We start from the raw sequence: 20,469 nt of genomic DNA on the forward strand, positions 1-20,469 counted from the left end.
GTTGGCTTTCTTCAGACAAAGGTTCAGCTGTTTGGTCCAAAACATGGTCCAAGCGAGGTTTCACACCTTTCAGTTTGGTTCAAATCAAACTGAAAAAAGAGCTGAGAGTCCAAAATGTAAGACCAAGTTGTGGTAAACCAGAATCATCCTTTAAGTTTATAGTATAGGACTGAAGGAATAAAAAAGAACCCAAGTCCTCACAAGTATACAACATAGAGTCCGTGTGTGCGTTTGTATGTGTGTTGGTCAGCTTGTCTCTCAGTGGATCGTGGCCACAGAGCTCCGGTTGTGTCTCCTCCTCTCATCTGCTCCCAGTTAGCAACATCTTGAACGCTGTACTGCAGCATGCTCCCATGTCATAAAACACACCGCTGCTCTTCTCACCATATCCTTCTCTTCTCTGTCTCTCTCTCTTCTCCTCTCCCTCTCTCTCTTTACTTTTGTCTGGCACATGGGGTGGAAGATGTTTTTCTCACTTTTCTCTCCCCCTCCTCAACCACGGAAAAAGCAGCACGCGTCCAGCTGCATCTTGGTCCGGACATGGAGTCGTTAAATAGTTTGAAAAATGAATGTCTCAATGGCATCATTCTTGTCTGTGTCCCGTCTCTTTTTTATGTCTGCTCGTGAACGTGTGAAATATCTGAGGCGGCTGAGAACTTCATTACTTTGAGCCTGCCGCCGGACGGTGCAGAACATCGCTTCTCCGAGTGTTCGCCACCTTGCCTTAGAAAACGTTGGTGCTGAAAACGGTGGCCAAGCCCCCCCCCCCGCACCTTTTCACTTGCGGTCCCTGGTGAGCAGTGGTCCAGGGCGGGTGCTGGTTGCCTTTAATCAGAAAGATGTATGGCAGGAGAGCATGGGCCTAATGACAATTAACGCATGTAGCTGGAAGTTTTGGCTCTGAATGCCTTCAAATCCATCACCCAGCACTTGAGGGAGACACCCCAATTCATAACCATCCTCCCTGCAGTCTCTGCAGTTTCTCTGCCCTGCTCAGAGAAAGAAATGATAGATTGAGCTCTTAATAGCATGTATTGCTATACTTTATTTTGCTAATCAGAACAAGGTAAAGCTAAGGCCTTTAAAGGTGCACTTTGTGAGTTAGAGCCATAGACTGTATATTAAATAGGTTGTAATCTTGTTTAATATATGAAGTTGTTTCCTCTTGCCCCCTACTCTCAAGACATGGCAGAGACAGACAGGATGCAAGAGCTCAGGATGCACTCAACTTTGTAAATCAACAGTAACAAGCAACATTGCGTCCAACACTGTGAGCTGATCAGCTGTTTATAGCACACTGCTCTGAAAATACACACTCTGGATCAGTTTGTTCCTAAATTAAAACACGCTTTCAGTGGGCAGTTAATAGTGTGATTAAATAAGCTGTTTTTCCTTTAGTAAATTATGTGCAAAGACCTATAATAATAATTAATAACAAAGCCATCCTTCATTTTTGCACTCTGGTTGCTTATTCATCAGTTCTAATATGCTACATATTTGGATAAATTAAACTTATTGGCTTTTTACTCACAAAGCTTTTATTGTTTATATTGTATTATATATAAATTAAATATTAGTGTTAATAATATTTGCTCGGCAAACAGAAAATCTAGAGGGGCTTTTAAATCATGATGGTTTAATGGCTGTCAGGCATCACGATGGACGATGACATTCAGTGACTCAACCCTACTCTGGACGATGAGTTAAGTGGCTGCCTGTCTCGCTGCCTGCCAAACTCCATTAACATTTTGCTCAATTTAACAGTTACAAATATCTGCGCCTTCTACAAGATTATTAATGGTTTCTTAAGACTCATCAACAGACAGTTACTCATTCGGCATTAATTTGAACTGTGGTTAACATGAAACAGACATACAAATCAGTTATTCTTGCTGGTTCAGCGCGGAAATTTTAAAGGGGGGTTCTGCGGCTGTTGCGGTCATGTCGAGTGAAGCAAGATTTCAACCTCAACATGTTTCCTTGATGTCAGATGACTCACTATGGTCATTTTATGATTTTTTAGTACAAAATACTACAGATTTCTCCTTTAAGGTTTGATTGATAATCTTTGCCTCTTGTTTCTCTCCTCTCCATCCCTCCATCCCTCTCCTTCCTCCAGAGCCTCCTGTCCGTCCACGACACCGTCGCCCAGAAGAGTTACGACCCCGAGCTACCTCCGCTGCCTGAAGACATTGATGACGATGAGGATTCTGTGAAAATCATAAGACTGGTCAAAAACAAGGAACCTCTTGTAAGTAGCTTCCACTCATCTTGAGAAATGATGTGTTTGATTTGTGCAAAGTGGTTTTCAGCAGCTCCCAGAAAGTTTGAAAGATGGTTTTGGGAAGTTAAGAGATTGTAAAAAATGATGTCGGTGGAAAAGTCACAACATCCTTGAATCAAGTTGCATGTTGTTCCTCATCTTTCTTCTACTGTTTCAATGAAAATATAAAAAAAACTCAACAGCAATTCATCTTCAGGTACTTTTGTGGTTAACATCTTTATCTCATAAAAATCCTTCTATCTATACTTTGTTCACCAGTCCCTGAATTTCTGTCTACCTCTTGCATCAAAGCAGCATCCACACCACGAGTCAAGCCAATACCATACATGCTTTTGAGGTACTCGTCTGTGGAAATGCAACCCACAACCTTGAAGTTGTAAGCACACCAAAACCGACCACAATTACCCTCCTCTTGGCCATGAGTATTTTCAGCCAGTCTAGGCTCAGTGTCTGTGAACGTCTCTATCCTGGTCAGTGTTGCTCTCTCATTGTAACATGCTTCTCACGTCCACGTTCTTCAGACATGGTCCCCAGACGTCAACAACCACCCGTCTGTCTCGGCCTCGGGGGCCCCAACTGTATGACAACAACATCTCGGCTGGCCTTCTCATTTTCCCTCCGCCCCTCGGCACCCTGGGTGTCTGTACGGGTCGTCTGATGGCTGCTGTTCTGTGAATTCCCATGGTTTTGTCAGCTTGTGAGGCACATTTGGGAATTGCCGTCCGAAATACAACCACGCCTTTATCATGCCTTTATTTTTCCAGCTTTGTTGCGTGATTGTCTTCATTTGTCCAGTGAAGAGGTCCCTCAGTTCTCTTGACTGACCTCAGTGTCCTGCGACACACACAGTAAACACCCCACAACTCAAGTCCTTGATGACCTGACCTCCGTCTGTCATCATTGCACTTTGTTGTGTGCTGACGCCCCGCCCATCTTTGATCTGCACCGGACGTGTCCTGGCCCCTGCCGCCTCTATTTTCACTTTGTGGTTTTTCGCCCCGACCACCATTTTGGCTCCAGGCCGGCGCACTCCTCTCACCACACCCCGGGGAGAAGGAGCACACACCTAAGCCATTTTTGGGTTCCTGCCTGTTACATGTTCTGCGGAGCTGCTGAACGTAATAATGTGGCTTGGAGGAATTCTCGTTCCCCCTCTCAACGCACATTGTCGCGGGCGCTTCCTGCTCCGGCCTCTCCCGAGTCTGATGTTGGATCACATTCCCTGAAACCATAATGTGATTTACACCCGCCCCGGTCAGCTTAATCATCTGGCTGGTGTTATTCCATTACACGACCTGATTCTTTTCTGTCTCAGTGATTTGGCTCCTGAGAACATCTGAAACACACATTTACGATGTGTGAGATTTTGTGTTATTGTACAATATTCAAGGTGTTAATTATGTAGAATATATTTTTGTAGTAATATAGTGGCTCTCTTTTACTTTTTAGGTTAAGGTTGCACACTGGTTATTGTGCGTTTCAAAGTGACTGGATCTAAATAGAGAAGGTGCTGTGCCTCCAGTTTTCTTTTAAGGTTCAACACAAGGTCAGTTTTATAAATACTCCTCCAATTTAAAAGAGGTTTCATTTAATGTGCCTCTTTGAAGACAATCTATCATCACTTTCACCACAGTATTGTTGCGGTGGCAGCTTGGTTTTCTACTAGTATATTTAATTATGTTCACTCCCCTCAGGCTTTGATGCATAACAGGCGACAAAATTAGATTTATAGCAGGAAATCAAGTCATGATATCTTCCAACTTGCATTTGAAAACACATTTTAGTCATAAATGCAAGACTAGCAACAGCGACTTAATGTGCCACTGCAGCTCATTACCCAGCAGTGAGAAAAACAAATCAAACTATACAAAGACATCTTACATGCTGGGAAGAAAGTTTCCCACCCATTGTTGTAAAGCAGCTGCCCTCTCACCGCCCGTAGGACCCACAGGGCACAACTGCCGCCCATAATCTGCTGTGGCTGTAATTAAGGCCTGACAGTGGTGTGGACAACATATTCTACTTCAGGGCATAGTTTTTTTTTCTGTCTACGCATGAAAGAAAACAAATACTAAAGAGCAGCTACTGTGGCACAACAGAAATGTGTCAGTGGTGGAAAAACACTAAGTACATTTACTTAAGTATAGATTCAAACTACTTGACTTACTTGAGTATTTTCATTCATCCATTCAACCTTTACAGTTTTTTTTTCATTTACAGTGATTAACTCTTTTTTTTTTTGCAATTTTATACATCTACTTCACTACATCTTGGTGGCAAATATTTTACTTTTACTCCACTATGCTTGTCTGAGAGCTTCACTTTCCTGTTACTATACACATCACAACTTTTCATACTTTTACTGTCCAGATTAAGTGTTTCTTAGAATTTATGTAGAGAAAATACTTCTTCTTAATCTCCAGTCGATGGATAAAACCCTTTTGGATTAGTTAGAAAATGCATTGTGACGAAGCTCAAGCTTGAATGCAGGGATTTGTACTGTACTTCTACTGGAGTATTTTTACTGTTTGGTATTAGTACTTTTAGAGCTGCAGCTGCAGCTTGAATTCACCTTAGAATATTAGAAGAAGACATTCTGGCCTCTTTTGGGCAACTGCCTGGAACCTCTTTACTTATGTCTCCCATCTTTGTATTTACATCCCCACAACTTTGGTCAGAACCTGATTCTTCTTTGTCTTGAGACCACTAAGGAATTAGTACGTCCCCAGAGAATAACGCTTGCATTTGTCAAATAGTTCCTGTGGAAATGGACGAAGTACTGTAGTAGGATAAACTTGCAGTAGGACTGCAGTGGTTTCTCTATACTACTGTGTAACTAAAGGCCTTTTCACACCAAATTTATGTTCTGCAATTTGTCATTTTTATGCACATTAACCTCTCACACCTAGTCATCTGCAAATATTTTTAAATAAGATTTGCAGTGAAACCTGTGAACATATTTTACTCTTTGAACTCCACAGCCTTCATTTATCTCGGCTGCCGTTTAGCCTCAGGTAGCTCTCTTTTTCTCCCGATGTACGTCATAAAGGTTTCTCTTCAATCTTTTGACCTCCTCCACTGCAAAAGAAGAAAAAAGAAATGTTGGAAAGCATTTTAGACTGAAGTTATAACTCAAAAAAGAAGCATGTGCACCAGCAACGCCACGCTCCCCAGGTCTTTGTAAACCTTTTGCTATATTTTCACTTCTGAACCTCCTCGTCTCACAACTTTTAGACAATAAAATTATTGTTTGCTTTGGATACATAATACAGTTGGCTGCTATATAATGAATACAGTTTTTTTTTATTGATCATTAAGGTTTTAACACAAGAACAACATAAAAATCAAACTGGCTCTGAATAAAAATATAATTCACTGTTCCTGCATCTTCTTACCCTGTAACACCACATAGACACGCAAATGTGCTGACATGTCATTGACAAATGTCAGAATTGTGCACTTAGTGTGAAATGGCCCCAATAGTCCCAGAAACCTCATGTTACTTTCTCATTTGTGGGGTTGAAGTCTCTCTGATTTTGTGAACCTCTAATTTGACAGGAAATTTTAAGGTTCCTCATCCACCTCTGACCCCTTGACAATTGCCATCCTGTACATCTTTAAAGGGAAACTGACCCTAATGAACAGTTACATCGTACATTAAGGAAACAGCCGGTGGGTCAGATGCTCATGAAGTCACAGCCATTCCACCAACCAATGAAAAAAAACCCTCTAATTGTGCCGGCTCCTCATTCGCCGCCACACCAAATTGATTTGGATGTGCCCTTTAACTCGCAATTTCATACAATCAACCTCAAATTCTCAAACTTGACATCATAACAACGCGGCTGTACAATATCTAATTTCCTTTCCGTCTCTCCTTACTTTGCTCTCTTTCATTTTCCCGTTCGCTTTTTCTCTGAGTGCCTTTGTCTCATTCTATAGTTCTGGACGTTATGGGGACGGGACTGTAGTTAGCACGCAGGCCTCCCTTCCTTTGTTACTCATCCATTAAGTTAATTGTGATTAGTTGAGTGGATTGTATTCAGTAGCTGTGATTAATTGCTATCATTTCTCAGAGCGTGACTTCATGCCACATTTCAGTGAAACTGTAAAAACTCTATCTTCCACAATAGCCTTCCTCTTCTTCTTCTTCATCTTCCCCTTTTTTTCTGTTGCACTCCCTTCTCTCCCAATCCAGCTGATTTATTAGCTCAAGTGTCGGGACAATGAAATAATTGGGTTCGGAGTAGCATAAACATGTGCGTGCATACAGAAACATCAACTCGGCCATGTCTTTTTTATTAAAAGAATGTGTTATTTTGGATAAGGTTTCAGAACAGTTTTGGTGGGGGTCTAAATTTGAGCGTCAAGGGGGTTGCGTCAGGGCTGAGTATGTGGCGGTGCAGCTGATATACTGGTGAAGTTTGCCTCCAGTGATAAAAGGCTTGAGAGCAGACTGACTAATAGGAGAACTGCAGACAAAAAGTTGGAGGAAAGCAGAATGCACTGGCGTTACACAACTCATGTCCCCAGCCAAAAAAATGCTAAGAGACAGGCCTAAAACATGGGCTGCAGAAACGTCCACCTTAGAAAGTTATATAGTGTTAGAGCTTCATTTTTATGAGTAAGACATGTAATAACCAATTTCCCTAGACTTAAGTGTAAATTTCTTGGTTCTACTGTAGTGAGATATTCTATATTTGTAATCATCGTTATATGAATTACTGGTTGAAGAACTTGTTAAGTGACATTCAGGACTTAATGTTCTCAGGCTGATTTAACACATAGAGGAGTTTTAAATTTATATTGTACACATTTCGTATTGGACAACTCCTCCTTGGGCTCTCTTGGGAGGGTCGCATCCCCCACACTACGAATCTCTCCATGACCAACTCGATCTCCATGAAAGCAATAGGGGCTACAAAACACCTTCGCTGGATAAGGCATTCACTACACATGCCTGACAACCACCTACCCCGCCAATGGGCAACTTAGTGATGCAAAGCCAGCTGCTGGTGAACAAAAGATGCTCTATGAGGACCATACCCAGGAGCTCCCGAGGCATTGCAACATAAAATCCATCCATCCTGAAACTCTGACACTAAAATAGATCAGCCTAGAAGGCCACGTGTGCCAGGGTGACTGAACAAATACACCACACCAACCAACACAGGACCGAAAGACGTGCCCACCACCACACCAGAGGGCTGCCACCTAGGGTTGGGCTGATGGACAATGCCACAAAACTACGAAACCCTTTACCTTTGTAACATTGTGATGCCTTCAAGTATTTGAGGTAGTAAGTCCTCTGCCTAAGTTTCATTTTTGACATGTGGGACAGTAGACTGCACTACATCTTCCTTTCGTGTTTATTTTCTCTTTTAACACAACTAAGGACCCTTTTAGACTTATCAACGATACCATCATCCATCACAATGTTTCACCGTTGACATTAACATATGCCAGTTTGGTAGACATCGCCCAACCCTACTGCTGGCTTTACACCAGTGTGAGTGTGTAGCTCCTGCCTTCATCTACACAGACACCCTGGAACAAGTGTCATTACTGGACATGATGGACTGCTAACAGAGAATGTGAGTGTGAGAGAGTCATGTGCTATATTTTGACTACATACATATGCAGTCATCATTGTATGAATTACCGATTAAAGAGCTTCTTAAGTGACACTCAGGATTTGAAGAGCAGCTTTAAGTTCATATAATTAAACATACTGTACACATATCCTTCCGGACAGCTTTCAGACTCACAAGTGTTTCTGGACATTTCTTTGCCATGGAGGAGCCAGAGCGTCATCCCAAAGCATTCTGGAAAATCCGCGCACACACCAAATGCGTTAAGTAGCAAAAGACGACTTCCAACGCCCACAGAAGGGTACACCACAGCTGCTCAGGGGTGACCATCGCTATGATGTGAGAACATTAGAGGCTGACAAGCCCTGCTGTGGCCGGCTCTGTTCCTCTCATTTGGATGTTCTCGAAGCCCGCTGACGCAGATGTAAATAGCAGACTTTGGAGATGCTCGCCGCGTATGCCCCGCTGTTTTCGCGTTCGTTTTATGCATCACTCGCGCAGTGCCCCTCAGCCAGCGCTGGCTCTCATTGCTGTCAGAGCGCCGCTCATTCACTTTTCCCACTCCGTTCATCTTGAGTCGTCCTCCTACTAACACACCATCTTTCTGTTTCTCAGAGGCTCCCTTGCGTCCTCTGTTTTTCATCTGGTTTTGCGATCCTTCTCTGGTCATTCTTGTTTAAATTTTTGGTAATGCATCTAAAGGCAGTGCAGCCTTTAAGAGGATACACCGTAATTATTATTAATTTCAATGTCCTTCAAGCAAAGTTTTACCCCTTCTCCCTTCTCTGCTGCTTCTACATAGACACCTGTTGCTCAGGAATACACATTTTAGTGCACCTTTCCACATTCCTGTTGTGCATTTGTACAAATTTATCATTGCCGGTGAAAAATTGACGCACTATCCATCCTCCTCTCTCAATTCTTCCACCCCCAGGTTGTTAGGCATCATTAGCATCCATAAAACCCCTACTGCCAGGAATGTGACAGGATCAATGTCAGGCTCTATCACTCTCCTACCACTCCTCTTCCCCTTTTTCTGTCTGCACTGTGTTGTTGCACACACAGGATTGGTTTTCCCATTATGACTGGGTGTCACTGGGTGCAACAAAAATGGAAACTGTAGACTGCAGGGTCTGTGCCATCCAGTTGGCAGCGCCAGCCTACACAGCGTCCTGCTTGGCAACATGCAGCACCAATCAATACAGCTATACCACTACTGGGCCCGGCCACCCCAGTCACTGGATACCTGTGGATCAGCTGGACTTCTCATTACAGACCCACAGCTTCAGAGCTATAGAAGTTGCTGCACGTACAAATGTAGATGACATGTCCAACATTATTATTGTACAAGCTCCAACTGCATGATTGATGTCGGTGGATTTTCTTTACTTAATAAGGGAGTTGATAATTGCAACGAGACAGGAAAGTCTTGTGATCGATTCAGTTTGTGACGACGTTAGTTTTCCATGAATGGCAGTCACTGGTATGGTCTGTTGGCAATTTGACATGCCATGCTTTTCTCATCTGCGGCGGTCGGGCCTCCTCTCGTTTCTGACACAAGTAGGACGGTCGGATAGCAGCTGCTCTGATTCCATTTGTCTGGAAGCCTTCACAAATACATTAATTCAGATAGTTGCAGTGTCTTTCTCAACTGAGTCTAAATACCATCCGTATTATCATGTATTTAAACTGTGTTGGTGTGAATGTATACAAACGCAGGTTTACACAATGACTCAAGTCTCAGTATTCCTGAAAACCTTAAAGAGAAGTTCTTGATTGAGACAGTTAACAAAGGAAGAGACTAAATAGATGTGTGTTTTTTTTTTAAAAATGTTACTTTTCTGTTGTCTGTTTACATCAGAATGTGGAAAGCAAGGGGAAAATAATGACACTGGCGGGGAATTAATGGAGCAGCTAATGAGATTAGAGCAGACAGCACACATGTTAGTGTTTTGTATGTGCTTTAAAAGCAATACATCTTTCACTTGATGGATTATCCACAGTGTCTTGGGAGCGGAGCAAAGGAAGATGAAGCACTGTGCTCTAAAACATGAGGACAAGTGAGGAGCTGGAGCTGACTGGCTTCACTGTGTCATGTTGTGTGTGTGTATACAGTACTAGGTTTGACAGCCTACTATTTTGTATCATTGTATGGATCATAAGCTTCCATCAAACTGTTTTTATGCGCATTTTGAGGAGTTAGAAAAGGTTAATGTAGAATTCAAAAAAGTCCTCAATTTTGCAAAAAAAAAAAAGTATGCTTGTGAGGGTTGTTTTTTGCTTTTGGTGAAAAATTTTGCATTTAAAGTTAGATGGACACAACTTTTCTGAATAAGTTAGTGAAAATTTAAATCACATGACTGATCAGCTGTTTCTGCTGTGGGAGAAAGACAAGGAAATGAGAAAGAAGCAACAAAATACTTAAAATAGATTATACATATGCAGTTATAGTTAACTTTTGCAGTATTTCTTTTTCTTTTACACACAAGGACTAACTGTTATTATTAAAAATCCTAGCCTACATATGTGTTCACCATAAAATAATGGCTAGAAATCAGTTTAAGAATTACCAGGCCTACTGAAGCCTACATATATGTATACATATATATATACACACATATATATATGTGTGTGTGTGTGTGTGTGTGTGTGTGTGTGTGTGTGTGTGTGTATGTGTATGAATGAGCTTGAGTTAGGAACAGAAGCACCTTGCGTGACAGTCTCTGCCATCAGTGTAAGAAAGTGTGTTTAAAAGGGTGAATATGACAAGAAGTATAAAAGCACTTTGAGAAGTCAGAGGATTAGAAAATGTGCTGTACAAATGCAAGTCCATTTACCATCTCAGATTTCTAATGTTAACAGGAGACGCATTTAGAAATCCCTATTATTTTTTGACCTTTTTATTAATTCGGGGGGGTTCTCTGAGAGCACGCACGGTTACACCTTTCGGTCACAGCTCTGCCTCTCTCACCTTTAGGGTATTGGCCAGTTGCGAGCTATTGAGTCAGAGCCAGAGTTGTGTCAAAGCCTCAAGCAGGGAGTAGAGAGGATTTGGACTGCACTTCTGACCAAGATACTTGCTGAAAGGATGATGTAATTTATAAGTCTTTTATTAGGCTTAACTTATCAGCCACTGGACACCAGTTAAATGTCTGTTATAAAAAAATGAGATAAAAAGTAACAGGTTGCCTGTTGGCCCAGTCGTTAAGACAAACACCATCTAGCTGCAAATAAGAGTTTCCACTCTGGCTGGGGACCACTGATGCACCTACTCGACCTTTTGAAGGCAAATTGCCAAAAATGTTCTGAAAAAATGCAACAGAGCATCAAATTGTATTTCACTTATTACTACTATCACTATCAAGTCTGTACCACTTTATTATAGAGCAGCTTTATGTAGTCATGTTGCAGCTTAAAGTGACTCAGGAGCTTAATGTGATAGAGCACAGGACAATATGTAATTATGTACTTTGTAATTTAAGTTACTAAATTAATTATGGATAAAATAACCAGATAGGGATGTGTTTTTTGGCTGATCCAGCAAATCATATACCTTACAAATCAAAGTACTTCATCACATTGCTGAAAAATCATTAAAAAATGACAATCATTGCAGACTTGGAAAAGCCCCCGTGCTTGTTCACTTGCGTGTGCTTGTACAACACTCCGTCCAGCGGCTGTTACACCACCCTTGCAGCCTGTTGAGTTGTGAATGTGAAAACACGCGCGGCTTCCAAATCCACATCTGAGGCATTCCCAGATCCTAATCTCACGGCCCTCTTAAATAAAACGTCTTCCTCCCATCATGTGTAATCATAAACGCGCAACACACATCCCCGGCGCTCCTGCTCTTTTCCGCTCGGCGTTCCGAGAGCCAGCGAGCTCGGGGGCTGAATGCGGCCATTGTTGCTCGTCGGGCCGGGCACTCCTCAGCGGCCCTGCTTCCCAGCCGGCTTTGGAAATGAGAAGTGACATGTGAAAGTGCTGTTTTCTTTACTCGGGATAACGACAGGGAAAACACTAAACAATCCCAGAGCAGTGATAGACCTCTCTCTGTGACACAACTGTCTCTTTGTGTGCGCTCATGCAGGGCTCTCAGACAAGACACACACACACATACAACGCATAATGACTAAATATTTGGCACTGTCCAGCTTCTAGCAAAGAGACGGCGATTCCACTCAGTCTACATGGTGATTCACGTGGACAGCATGGAAACAAATACACATTTGGTGAGATAGCTACACAGATTCACACACCCAAATCCACCAGCACCTGTCTGAACTGCTGAGGTGGGCTGTTAAGTGTGTTTTCATAGCAACCGGGTAATGACTTGCGCTAACATTAAGGTTTAAAGAGGCAGAGGAGGAAAAGGAAAGAGGGGGTGGAGGAAGACAAATGAAGGTAAGCCGCTCCGTCACAAGGCCCTCTGCATTACATTACCTGGCAGCTCCTCCTGGAATCTCTCCCACTCGCCATAATTATCATAATAATGACCTGCAATTTTCCTTTTTCTCAGTATACTTGTTAATTACGACTGGTAGGTCAAGACCGGGGTTAAGGAAATAAAAAGGGAAACCAGAGCCGGCTTTAGTGTGAGAGGGAGACTAGGAATGAGGGAGGAAGGGTAGGGTAGGGCGGAGGGGGAGTAGCTTTTATTAGTTGCAATCACAAGTCATTTAATAAAACAGGTGGAAAGGCATGCAACGGGTCACCCAGAGGGGATTGGCCAGCAGCGGCAGGTCTGTTGCATCAGCTAGAAAAATCATTTGACATAAAACCTTGGGTACCTTTCACTCTTCTCCGTCTTTGCAACAATATTGTAGGTTTTCATCTGGGCTCCTGCTAATTCTTTACAGCGCTGTATTAATCTTTATAGGTGACCATAAGAGTAAATGGATTTTTTGATCATGGCTGAACACACTAATATTACATGATTTTACTCTTTCTGAGCCGCGCCGGAGTTCGTGGCGTTTGAGGAAGTATGCAAGAACTCATAAATATGCTGTACTCTAGAGCGTGGAACGGTCATGTGTGTTATGTGTGCGGGGCTCTATGCCATCTCAGTGAGGTAAGATGAAATGACACACTCCAACACCAGATATGATTGGAGGTAATTGTATTTTAATGTCCAGGAGGCCCATTCCCACTTTGTATTTGGTTTTTCCATGGCCGACATCTGGTGTGAAGAACGCCAGCATGTGTTTCCACTACACTTGTATTTATACCTCTAAACATAGCAGTCAACACAGCAGTCGGCAGAAGTTTATTGTCGTTGTTACACTTTTGCTGTTAAGTGACATCATGTCAAAACACGTCGGCCTCTCCGCCCGGGCCACTCGCGTTTGTTTTCCCTTGTCGCTCTCAATTTGGAGGGAGAAATAATGTTTGTCAAATGCCACAGCGTTCGGTTCGGTTCACCGGGCGATGTTTTGAGTGGTCGTTACGGGCCGAGGGCCGTGTGTTTGAAATGGAGCACTGTGCTTGTTTTCCCTGGCGGGTTAGGAGTTGTGGAGTGGCTTTAGTTGTGGCCGTGGCTAAGGTAAAGAGATCCTAGGATCCTTCTTTTCCACTGTGGCACTTACAAACTAGACAGGCCACACATAGTTTGCCCTAGACGCCGAGACGTGTGATGAGCCAGGCCAAGACAACTAGCCAGCCTTCTCGTCATCCATACAACCAGCGTACAAGCCAGCCAGCTTCCATCATGTCATCCAGCCATCCATCCAGTCCATCAGCCAGAGGGCACTGTAATTGCCCCATAAAGACTCCTCTTGCCAGAAACTCATTTCTAACGTGATGAGACATCCAACATTCAGCTTGTCTTACTCCTCTTATCTGCTGAAGTTTCATGGCACTACTGTGCGCTGACAGTTCTCTGGACGATCTCGCCTCCATTCCATTCCCTCTAATAAACACACACTCTCATACATGACGGAGTCCAAATTTTAGTCCCTATTCTCATTTTTTTCTGCACTGTATGAGGTGTGAGCCATTTGTCATCACATACTTAATGTGGCTGCCGTGTCAGCATGCGTGCTCCAGTGCATGCGCTGGGAGGGGTGATGGCTTGATACGGACAAGCGTCGCTCCAGTTCTCCTCATCACACAGCGGAGACTAAGCCGTTGCGTTTTGGCCAGCCCAACAATAACAATCAGAGGCATTTATGTGTTAGAAATGGAGGAATAGAGCTGGGAGCAGTGGCTGCATATGGAGCTGATCACGTTAGGAGTGGAGGCTCCGGATCGCCTTACTGATGACTAATTGACCACAGCTAGAAGGCCCTCCTCAGTCCAAGATGACCCCCCTCTCGTCTCTATTTTTGACTGTGTATTTCTGTTCCTTCTGCCCTTCAAAGTCAAATTTCTAGAGAGGCTTGCTCCGTTTGGTCTATTTTTATAGTCATCTAAAGGGCAAACTGCAGCAACGGTTGACAGCAGGAAGAGAGAATGAGTCCCTAACAACATAGAGACATTTTTTCTCCATCTTGTGAGCACACCATGCTATCTTTTTTCCATGCAAATAGTGCAGTTGAACCACTTGGCTGATGGTTAAGTGGCGCCTTGTCTCTAATTGCTAACATAGCATAGCCCATTCATCAGGCTTAGTGACTGTCCAGCATCAATCATCCCGTCTTTTGAGGTTTCTCTCTGGCCTGACTTCAGGTAGGAGCCCACGGCTACTCTCTCGTAGAAACACACACGCAGGCACGCTTGCATGCACACAAAAACACACCTACACATGCTGTCACTCATGCGTGTATGTGCTTTGACAGACGTAGACATTCCCCTTCTGACTTCCTGCACTGTTTCCATGCACAGGGAAAAGTCTGAAATGGCTTCCATGTGCCAGTAGGCGTTGAAGGCTTGGTGTAAACCTAGCCATCAGTTCGTGCTAATGCTTAGCTGCTACAGCAGGAAGCCCATCCTGGTGCTTGAGGGTCTTTACCTACCGTGTTTCTTCCGTATGTATGCACCCCCTCACACACATCATGCAGCTTATTTAGGTTCTAGCCTGACTGTTTATGTATTTGTTTAACAGAGCAGGGACTCCTCATTAGTAGCCATGCATGGCTGGATGCTGATGATAGCACCCATAGGGTATCAAGGCACAGGGGGAGGTGATGCTGAGTTCAGGAGGTTGGATTTTGCCCCCCTCGTTCCAGCTGCCTCTCAGTGCTTCCAAGGCATTCGTCAGGCCTCCAGGAGAGGCTGATGTACCCCTGGAGGACTGAAAAAATTAAGCCTGACTCTAGATTGTAATGAGGTGGAGGGGAAGTGTGGTGCACTCGAAATAATCAACAATCAGGAAAATTGTGGTCTTACAGAACTTGGGAATGGGAAAAGCATGAATATATGAAGCATTATTATTACACCAGTTGGTGTTGGGTTGAGTAATACTCCTAACCTCGGCTCTGTTTCACTATCCAGTACTTACTAAGTGCAGATAAAAAAAGGTCAGCAGAGTGAGGTGAACTGACCTCTGCCATATTCCACCTGCCTGCTTGTCTTTTCCATTCTGCTTCTACGTCTTTCCTGTCTCTTTTGTTTTTCGACCTCAAGCTGGTGTAATGCCTCCGCAAAGACGAAGACATCGTGACCCTACGCAGGAAAAGTTGTTATAGAGTCTCACCAAAGTGCCAAAGTTCCCATCTGACAAAGCTCAACAGATTCATCTGTGTGCAGCCTGGATAAACATGTTCCAGCTTTCAATGAGAAATTAAAATACTGCTAACCTACAAAAATATTAATCTTTCATTATGAGGTATTTAATAGTGTTACAATATTTATTCAGACAGTCAAATAAGGTTAGTAGTAGGATGAAATAATTTCACTTGTCTGAGGTTAGAGTTGCAATGATTAGTCAGTGAAATGATTTGTTGATCTAAAGAAAACTGGTTGCCAACTATTATAATAATAAATAATAATTAATTATTCCTGTTAATTTTTAAAGCAAAAATGTCAAACATTTGCTGGTTCCATCTTCTTAAATATAAGGACTTGCTGTTTTTCTTTGTCATTTATGAAAGTAAATGAAGAGTCTTTGGGTTTTAGAGTTTGAGTTGGACTACAGAAGCAATTTGAAGACACTGGAACATCAATCAACAATTTTTTTTTGACATTTTATAGACTAAACGATTCGATTATTCATGAAAATAATCTGTGGATTACTGGATTTTGAAAATAATCATTAGTTGCAGTCCTAGTTATGATGTATTTCACAGTCTTATTATTTTTATTCAGACAGACAAATAAATCTGCCAGTACAGTGTTGCTTTGGCCTTGGAAAGCCCAGCATGATAGGCAGAATTTTTCACTTGCATAGATAAAAAGAAATATGTGTAATACGAGTATGAAGGACCTGTTGAGATGAATATTAGTTCCAGTGAAAATCTGTCCAAACAGTGCCAATATACTTGTGTTTTCTGTCTCATTCTTTTTCTCTTTCGTTTCCTTCTCATTGTTTTTGTCTTACTTTTTTTTATCTTGCTCTCTCATCATATCCCTTTACGTTCTATTTTCTTCTTATTCATTCACTCTCCAACTCATTCACTCACACCCACTCTTACTTTCAACCCCCACTCATTTACCCACTCATCTGCCTCCTTCACCTCCCTCCCAGCCAGCTTGTCAGGCCCGACTCTCCTCTGGTCTTCCACTTACCCTACAATCTGGCTCACTCGTGCTGCCACTGGAGCGTTTTGGCCTCTCTCGCAGCTTTTCTTATCAGACAGAGCTCATTTGGCTACCGTACCGGGTCTGAGTTCAGACTGGGGCTGGCCAGATTATGAAGGGAGGCTCCCCCTCCCTTCATAAATCCCCAATTCCCTTGCTGCTGGCTTGGCTGGCCTACGTAGACCCATCACGTTGAAGGGCAGTGGGTCAGATGAGAATCACAAAGAATAAAGGCTTTAAAATGTCTGCAGCTTCAAATAACACCGAGTAGAGAGTCAGTGAGGTGTAAAAAGAAAATGAGCATGGGCAAATTTGTCCACTGATACCTGAGTTTGTTTCTCTACTGGTGTAAAAACACATAAAGCACAGTGGTTTGAATGGGGATAAAATGGTCTCCTTGCTGCCCAGAGATTTGGGTTCATGACCCCATCCGTTCGTGTTTGCATGCTAAATGTGCTGCTCTATAATCACCATTGCCACTTGCAATAAAAGTCGTAAAAGCGGTCTTTCTAAATGGCATCATGGTTTCAACATGTGATTTAAGCCATATGTGTCAAAACACGATTTATATCTACACACCATATGTGAGCAGATTCCATAGATAGCCATAGACATGCGGTGGAGAGCATGTCTGTGGAGTGTGTGCAGACAGCCTATTGTCGTCCAAGGCTGCCTCTCTTCTGTTTAGTTAGCCTTTAGACTGCCACCAGCCACTAGGGACCCCAAGGGACACAATAAAAACATCCATCATACCACTGGCCATCAGCCAGTCAGAAAAAGTAGAGTCAGAAAGAAAAAGTCGAGAGAGAAAGTTAATGACCACATGTCTGAATACTCCTGTGAGATTTCCTGCAGACTCCCCAACTCACCCCGTTGTCTGTCACAGTCCGTCTCTTTCCCCGCAGCTCTCTATTCTTTCAGACACACAGGCACAAAAGGCCTCTCTGTCTGTCTGGGGGCCATTGCATCACAGACAGCTGCTTTAAGTCACACTGAGGGGTTATATGTGACCCTGACACTGCGGTCTGACAGTGCCTTCCCCTCTCGCTGACCCGCTCTCCTACTGCAACCTCTCAGGTTTCTTTAATTAGCTCCATTATTCTATTAGGTCTCCAAACTCTTTGTAGGCCCTACCTCTGTCTTATCCTGATGTCCTTCGCTGTTTTCATCTCCACACCCCTTGAAGGCCTTGAGGAAACCATTATCTAGGAGGAAAACCATTAGGTGTGAATAGGTCGTGAAAACAACCAAGATGACATGGTAATGGCGCAGGCGAAGTGGCACAAACCAGAGGCTCCTTTGGTCTTTGAGGAGCCATTTTTTTCATATCTCATCCTGTGCTTTCCATTGATGGTAGTAGCTAGAACTACTTTGGGCCTGTCGGAGGAAGGCAAACAGGAAAGTGACACAAACCGGACCGATGTGACACATGCGAGTTGTTGTTGCACTCCAGCGTTCAACCCGGGCGGCAATGGATTAGGACAGTTGAAATAAAGCATGGCTGAGCGGTCGAAGAAGGCTGCAAGCCTGCACCTTTTTTTTTTTTGCAACAGAAATAAAAACAATCTTCAGGGATGATGGGAATAGCAGCAAGAAGAGGGTGGAAGGATGAGTTGCAGCCCCGACAAACTATGTGTCGACTAGACGACACATCTGTCTGGTTTGGGTTGTCAGGCCTGAGCGAGGATGACGCCACACGTTGGGTTGCAGTTTGCTATCCTATTCCATCCTAGATCCCAGCCAGGCTGGTGCCTAAGTGGTGCTTGTGGGAGGGTAGTGACAGGTTGGCACCCATGAAGGCTATTGTTTTATTGTAAAGGGAAGAGGCTATTTGGGTTTACTGGTAAATGCATCACCACTGAAGACAGTCCTTTCAAATAAGGAAGTTGAAACACTATCCTCTTCTCCGTGTGTCTTTCTGGCTGAGCACCAAGCTCATAAAGGAGGACACGGAAGGCTTGAGCAACTGTGTGTGTTTGTGTGTGTGTGTTTTGAATCTACGACCTCGTACCTGCTTAGCCCCCACCCCTCTCTGTCTGGGCCAGCTGTTTTCATAAAGACATTGATCCTGCCACACCTACTTCAACACCAGGTTGATTCAGATCATCAGTAACAGTCAACACATCCTGCTAGATTGTACATGTGTTGGATCACTTTAATTGGCATGCTCATATTCTATCATTGTTGTAAATCTTTGATTGTTTCTTTGAAGAAATGCAAAACTTAGCTATGATGCTAAGAGGACTATTGTAAACCCTCCTTTCAGCTTTTCAGTCAGTCTTCTTGTCAGTCACTGTTTTGCCCCATTCAAAAAAAACATTTCAGAATCATTTATATTTATATCATTGCAAAAAAGTGGAAATGCCATTTCATTGTATCTTTAAAACTTTAATGTTATTGTGCTCTGTGTCTGTGTTACATATTGGCCTGCCACATCTTGCAAGTATTCAATCTTTGTTTTCCTACCAATTCAGTACTGATATATGTAAAATGGAAGGAACAAAGCTCACAGAAGAATGTTCCCAATATTGCCTGTTTTTGTCTTTTTGTCAGCAGCATTACAGATGTATTGATTATACTTTCAATGTGAATTGTCTGGAAGAAACTCCACTAGAGATATCAAGTACAAATGTTTTCTTTGTGAGAAAAAGCAATAATTGACTGTGAAGTTTGCGCTTGCTGATTTGCACATTATAGTAGACTGGATGGAGGGTTTTCAAAATCTTAACTGTGTCCCTCCTCTTAGATAAAACTTGGCTAAAGGCACCACCCCTCCAGTTTACTCGCTTTGTTTCGCTTAATTCCTGGATGTCTGTGGGATCAGTTTTGATCCTGGACACTCAACAATTCAGCCAAGAGAGCCTAATATTGTTGATAGACATAACTTCAGACTAAGCCAAATATATAAAGTCCAAAGGCATATATTTGTTTTTGACTCTGGGAAAGTGGAAAAATGAAATAAAACATGAAATTCCCCAATACTGTATCTCTGAACTATCTCTTTGACCTAATCCACACATTTAGCCTATTCTATGTGATCTCCTTTTGACAACTAATGTAAAATATGTTCACTTTCATTCACTGAGACTCCCCTGAATCTCACTTCCCACTTTGAAAATGACAGTTTAAACTATCTATCAAATGTTTCTTGAGAAGTGTCATAAACCAGCCATATTGACAACAATGAACATCCTCTATGCAGTTTAGCTCACAGAATTTTGACCTGATAAATCCTGCTATCATTTTAGGCACACACAATGCAACTTTAAACAGAGTGGATATATGGTGTAGTTTATTTGTTTTTTAATGATTCTTTTTGATTGTTTTGCAGGGAGCAACGATAAGGCGTGATGAACACACAGGAGCCATTCTCGTGGCCCGGATCATGAGAGGAGGAGCAGCCGACAGAAGCGGTCAGTTCCACCTCCTTCTCTCTATTCTTTCATGGGTCTGACCATGTGTGCATGCATTTAAAACTACAAAAACATCAGAATGGAGTCAAGAATGAAAGAGAATTATAGAACAGGATGATTTTCAGCGTGGAACAAAGAAGGGATGTATTCATGAATTATCCTTGCACCTGAATCCACCAGTTCTGTGCCATAAATTGTCCTTTTGATTTTGTAAATATGAACATGAATGACAAGTAGACTGTGAAGCTCTGCTTGTTGCCCACATGTTTTCTGTTTGATTTTGTATTCATTGTGTCCAGTGTGTTTTTCAGCCCTGCCGCAGCGAAGCCAAAGGCAAATTTCCACATGTGTTGACAATAATGTTTTGATTCCTTTCCAATCTCAAATGCCACCATGACGATAAACATTAATCTGGTGTACTGTACACATCCCCAGGCTTTGTGAGCACTGGACATTTTACACAGTAGCCCATTTATATTAGGACATTAGAATAATGGAATATCAG

At 42.7% G+C, this 20,469-nt stretch overlaps 1 protein-coding gene across 2 annotated transcripts in view; it reads left to right on the forward strand.

Moving 5' to 3' along the window:
• Window positions 1-20,469, forward strand: part of mpp7a (MAGUK p55 scaffold protein 7a) — a 169,663-nt gene that overhangs the window by 89,738 nt on the left and 59,456 nt on the right. For both annotated transcript variants that reach the window (XM_084747404.1, XM_084747405.1), the window contains exons 6-7: window positions 2,120-2,251; window positions 19,883-19,964. In XM_084747404.1, the coding sequence (XP_084603530.1) occupies window positions 2,120-2,251; window positions 19,883-19,964 (214 nt within the window). The remainder of the gene's footprint in view (window positions 1-2,119; window positions 2,252-19,882; window positions 19,965-20,469) is intronic.

The sequence above is a fragment of the Lutjanus erythropterus genome, chromosome 21 (genome assembly GCF_056507025.1).
Source record: "Lutjanus erythropterus isolate fLutEry1 chromosome 21, fLutEry1.hap2, whole genome shotgun sequence".
In the NCBI taxonomy this organism is placed as follows: Eukaryota; Metazoa; Chordata; class Actinopteri; order Lutjaniformes; family Lutjanidae; genus Lutjanus; species Lutjanus erythropterus.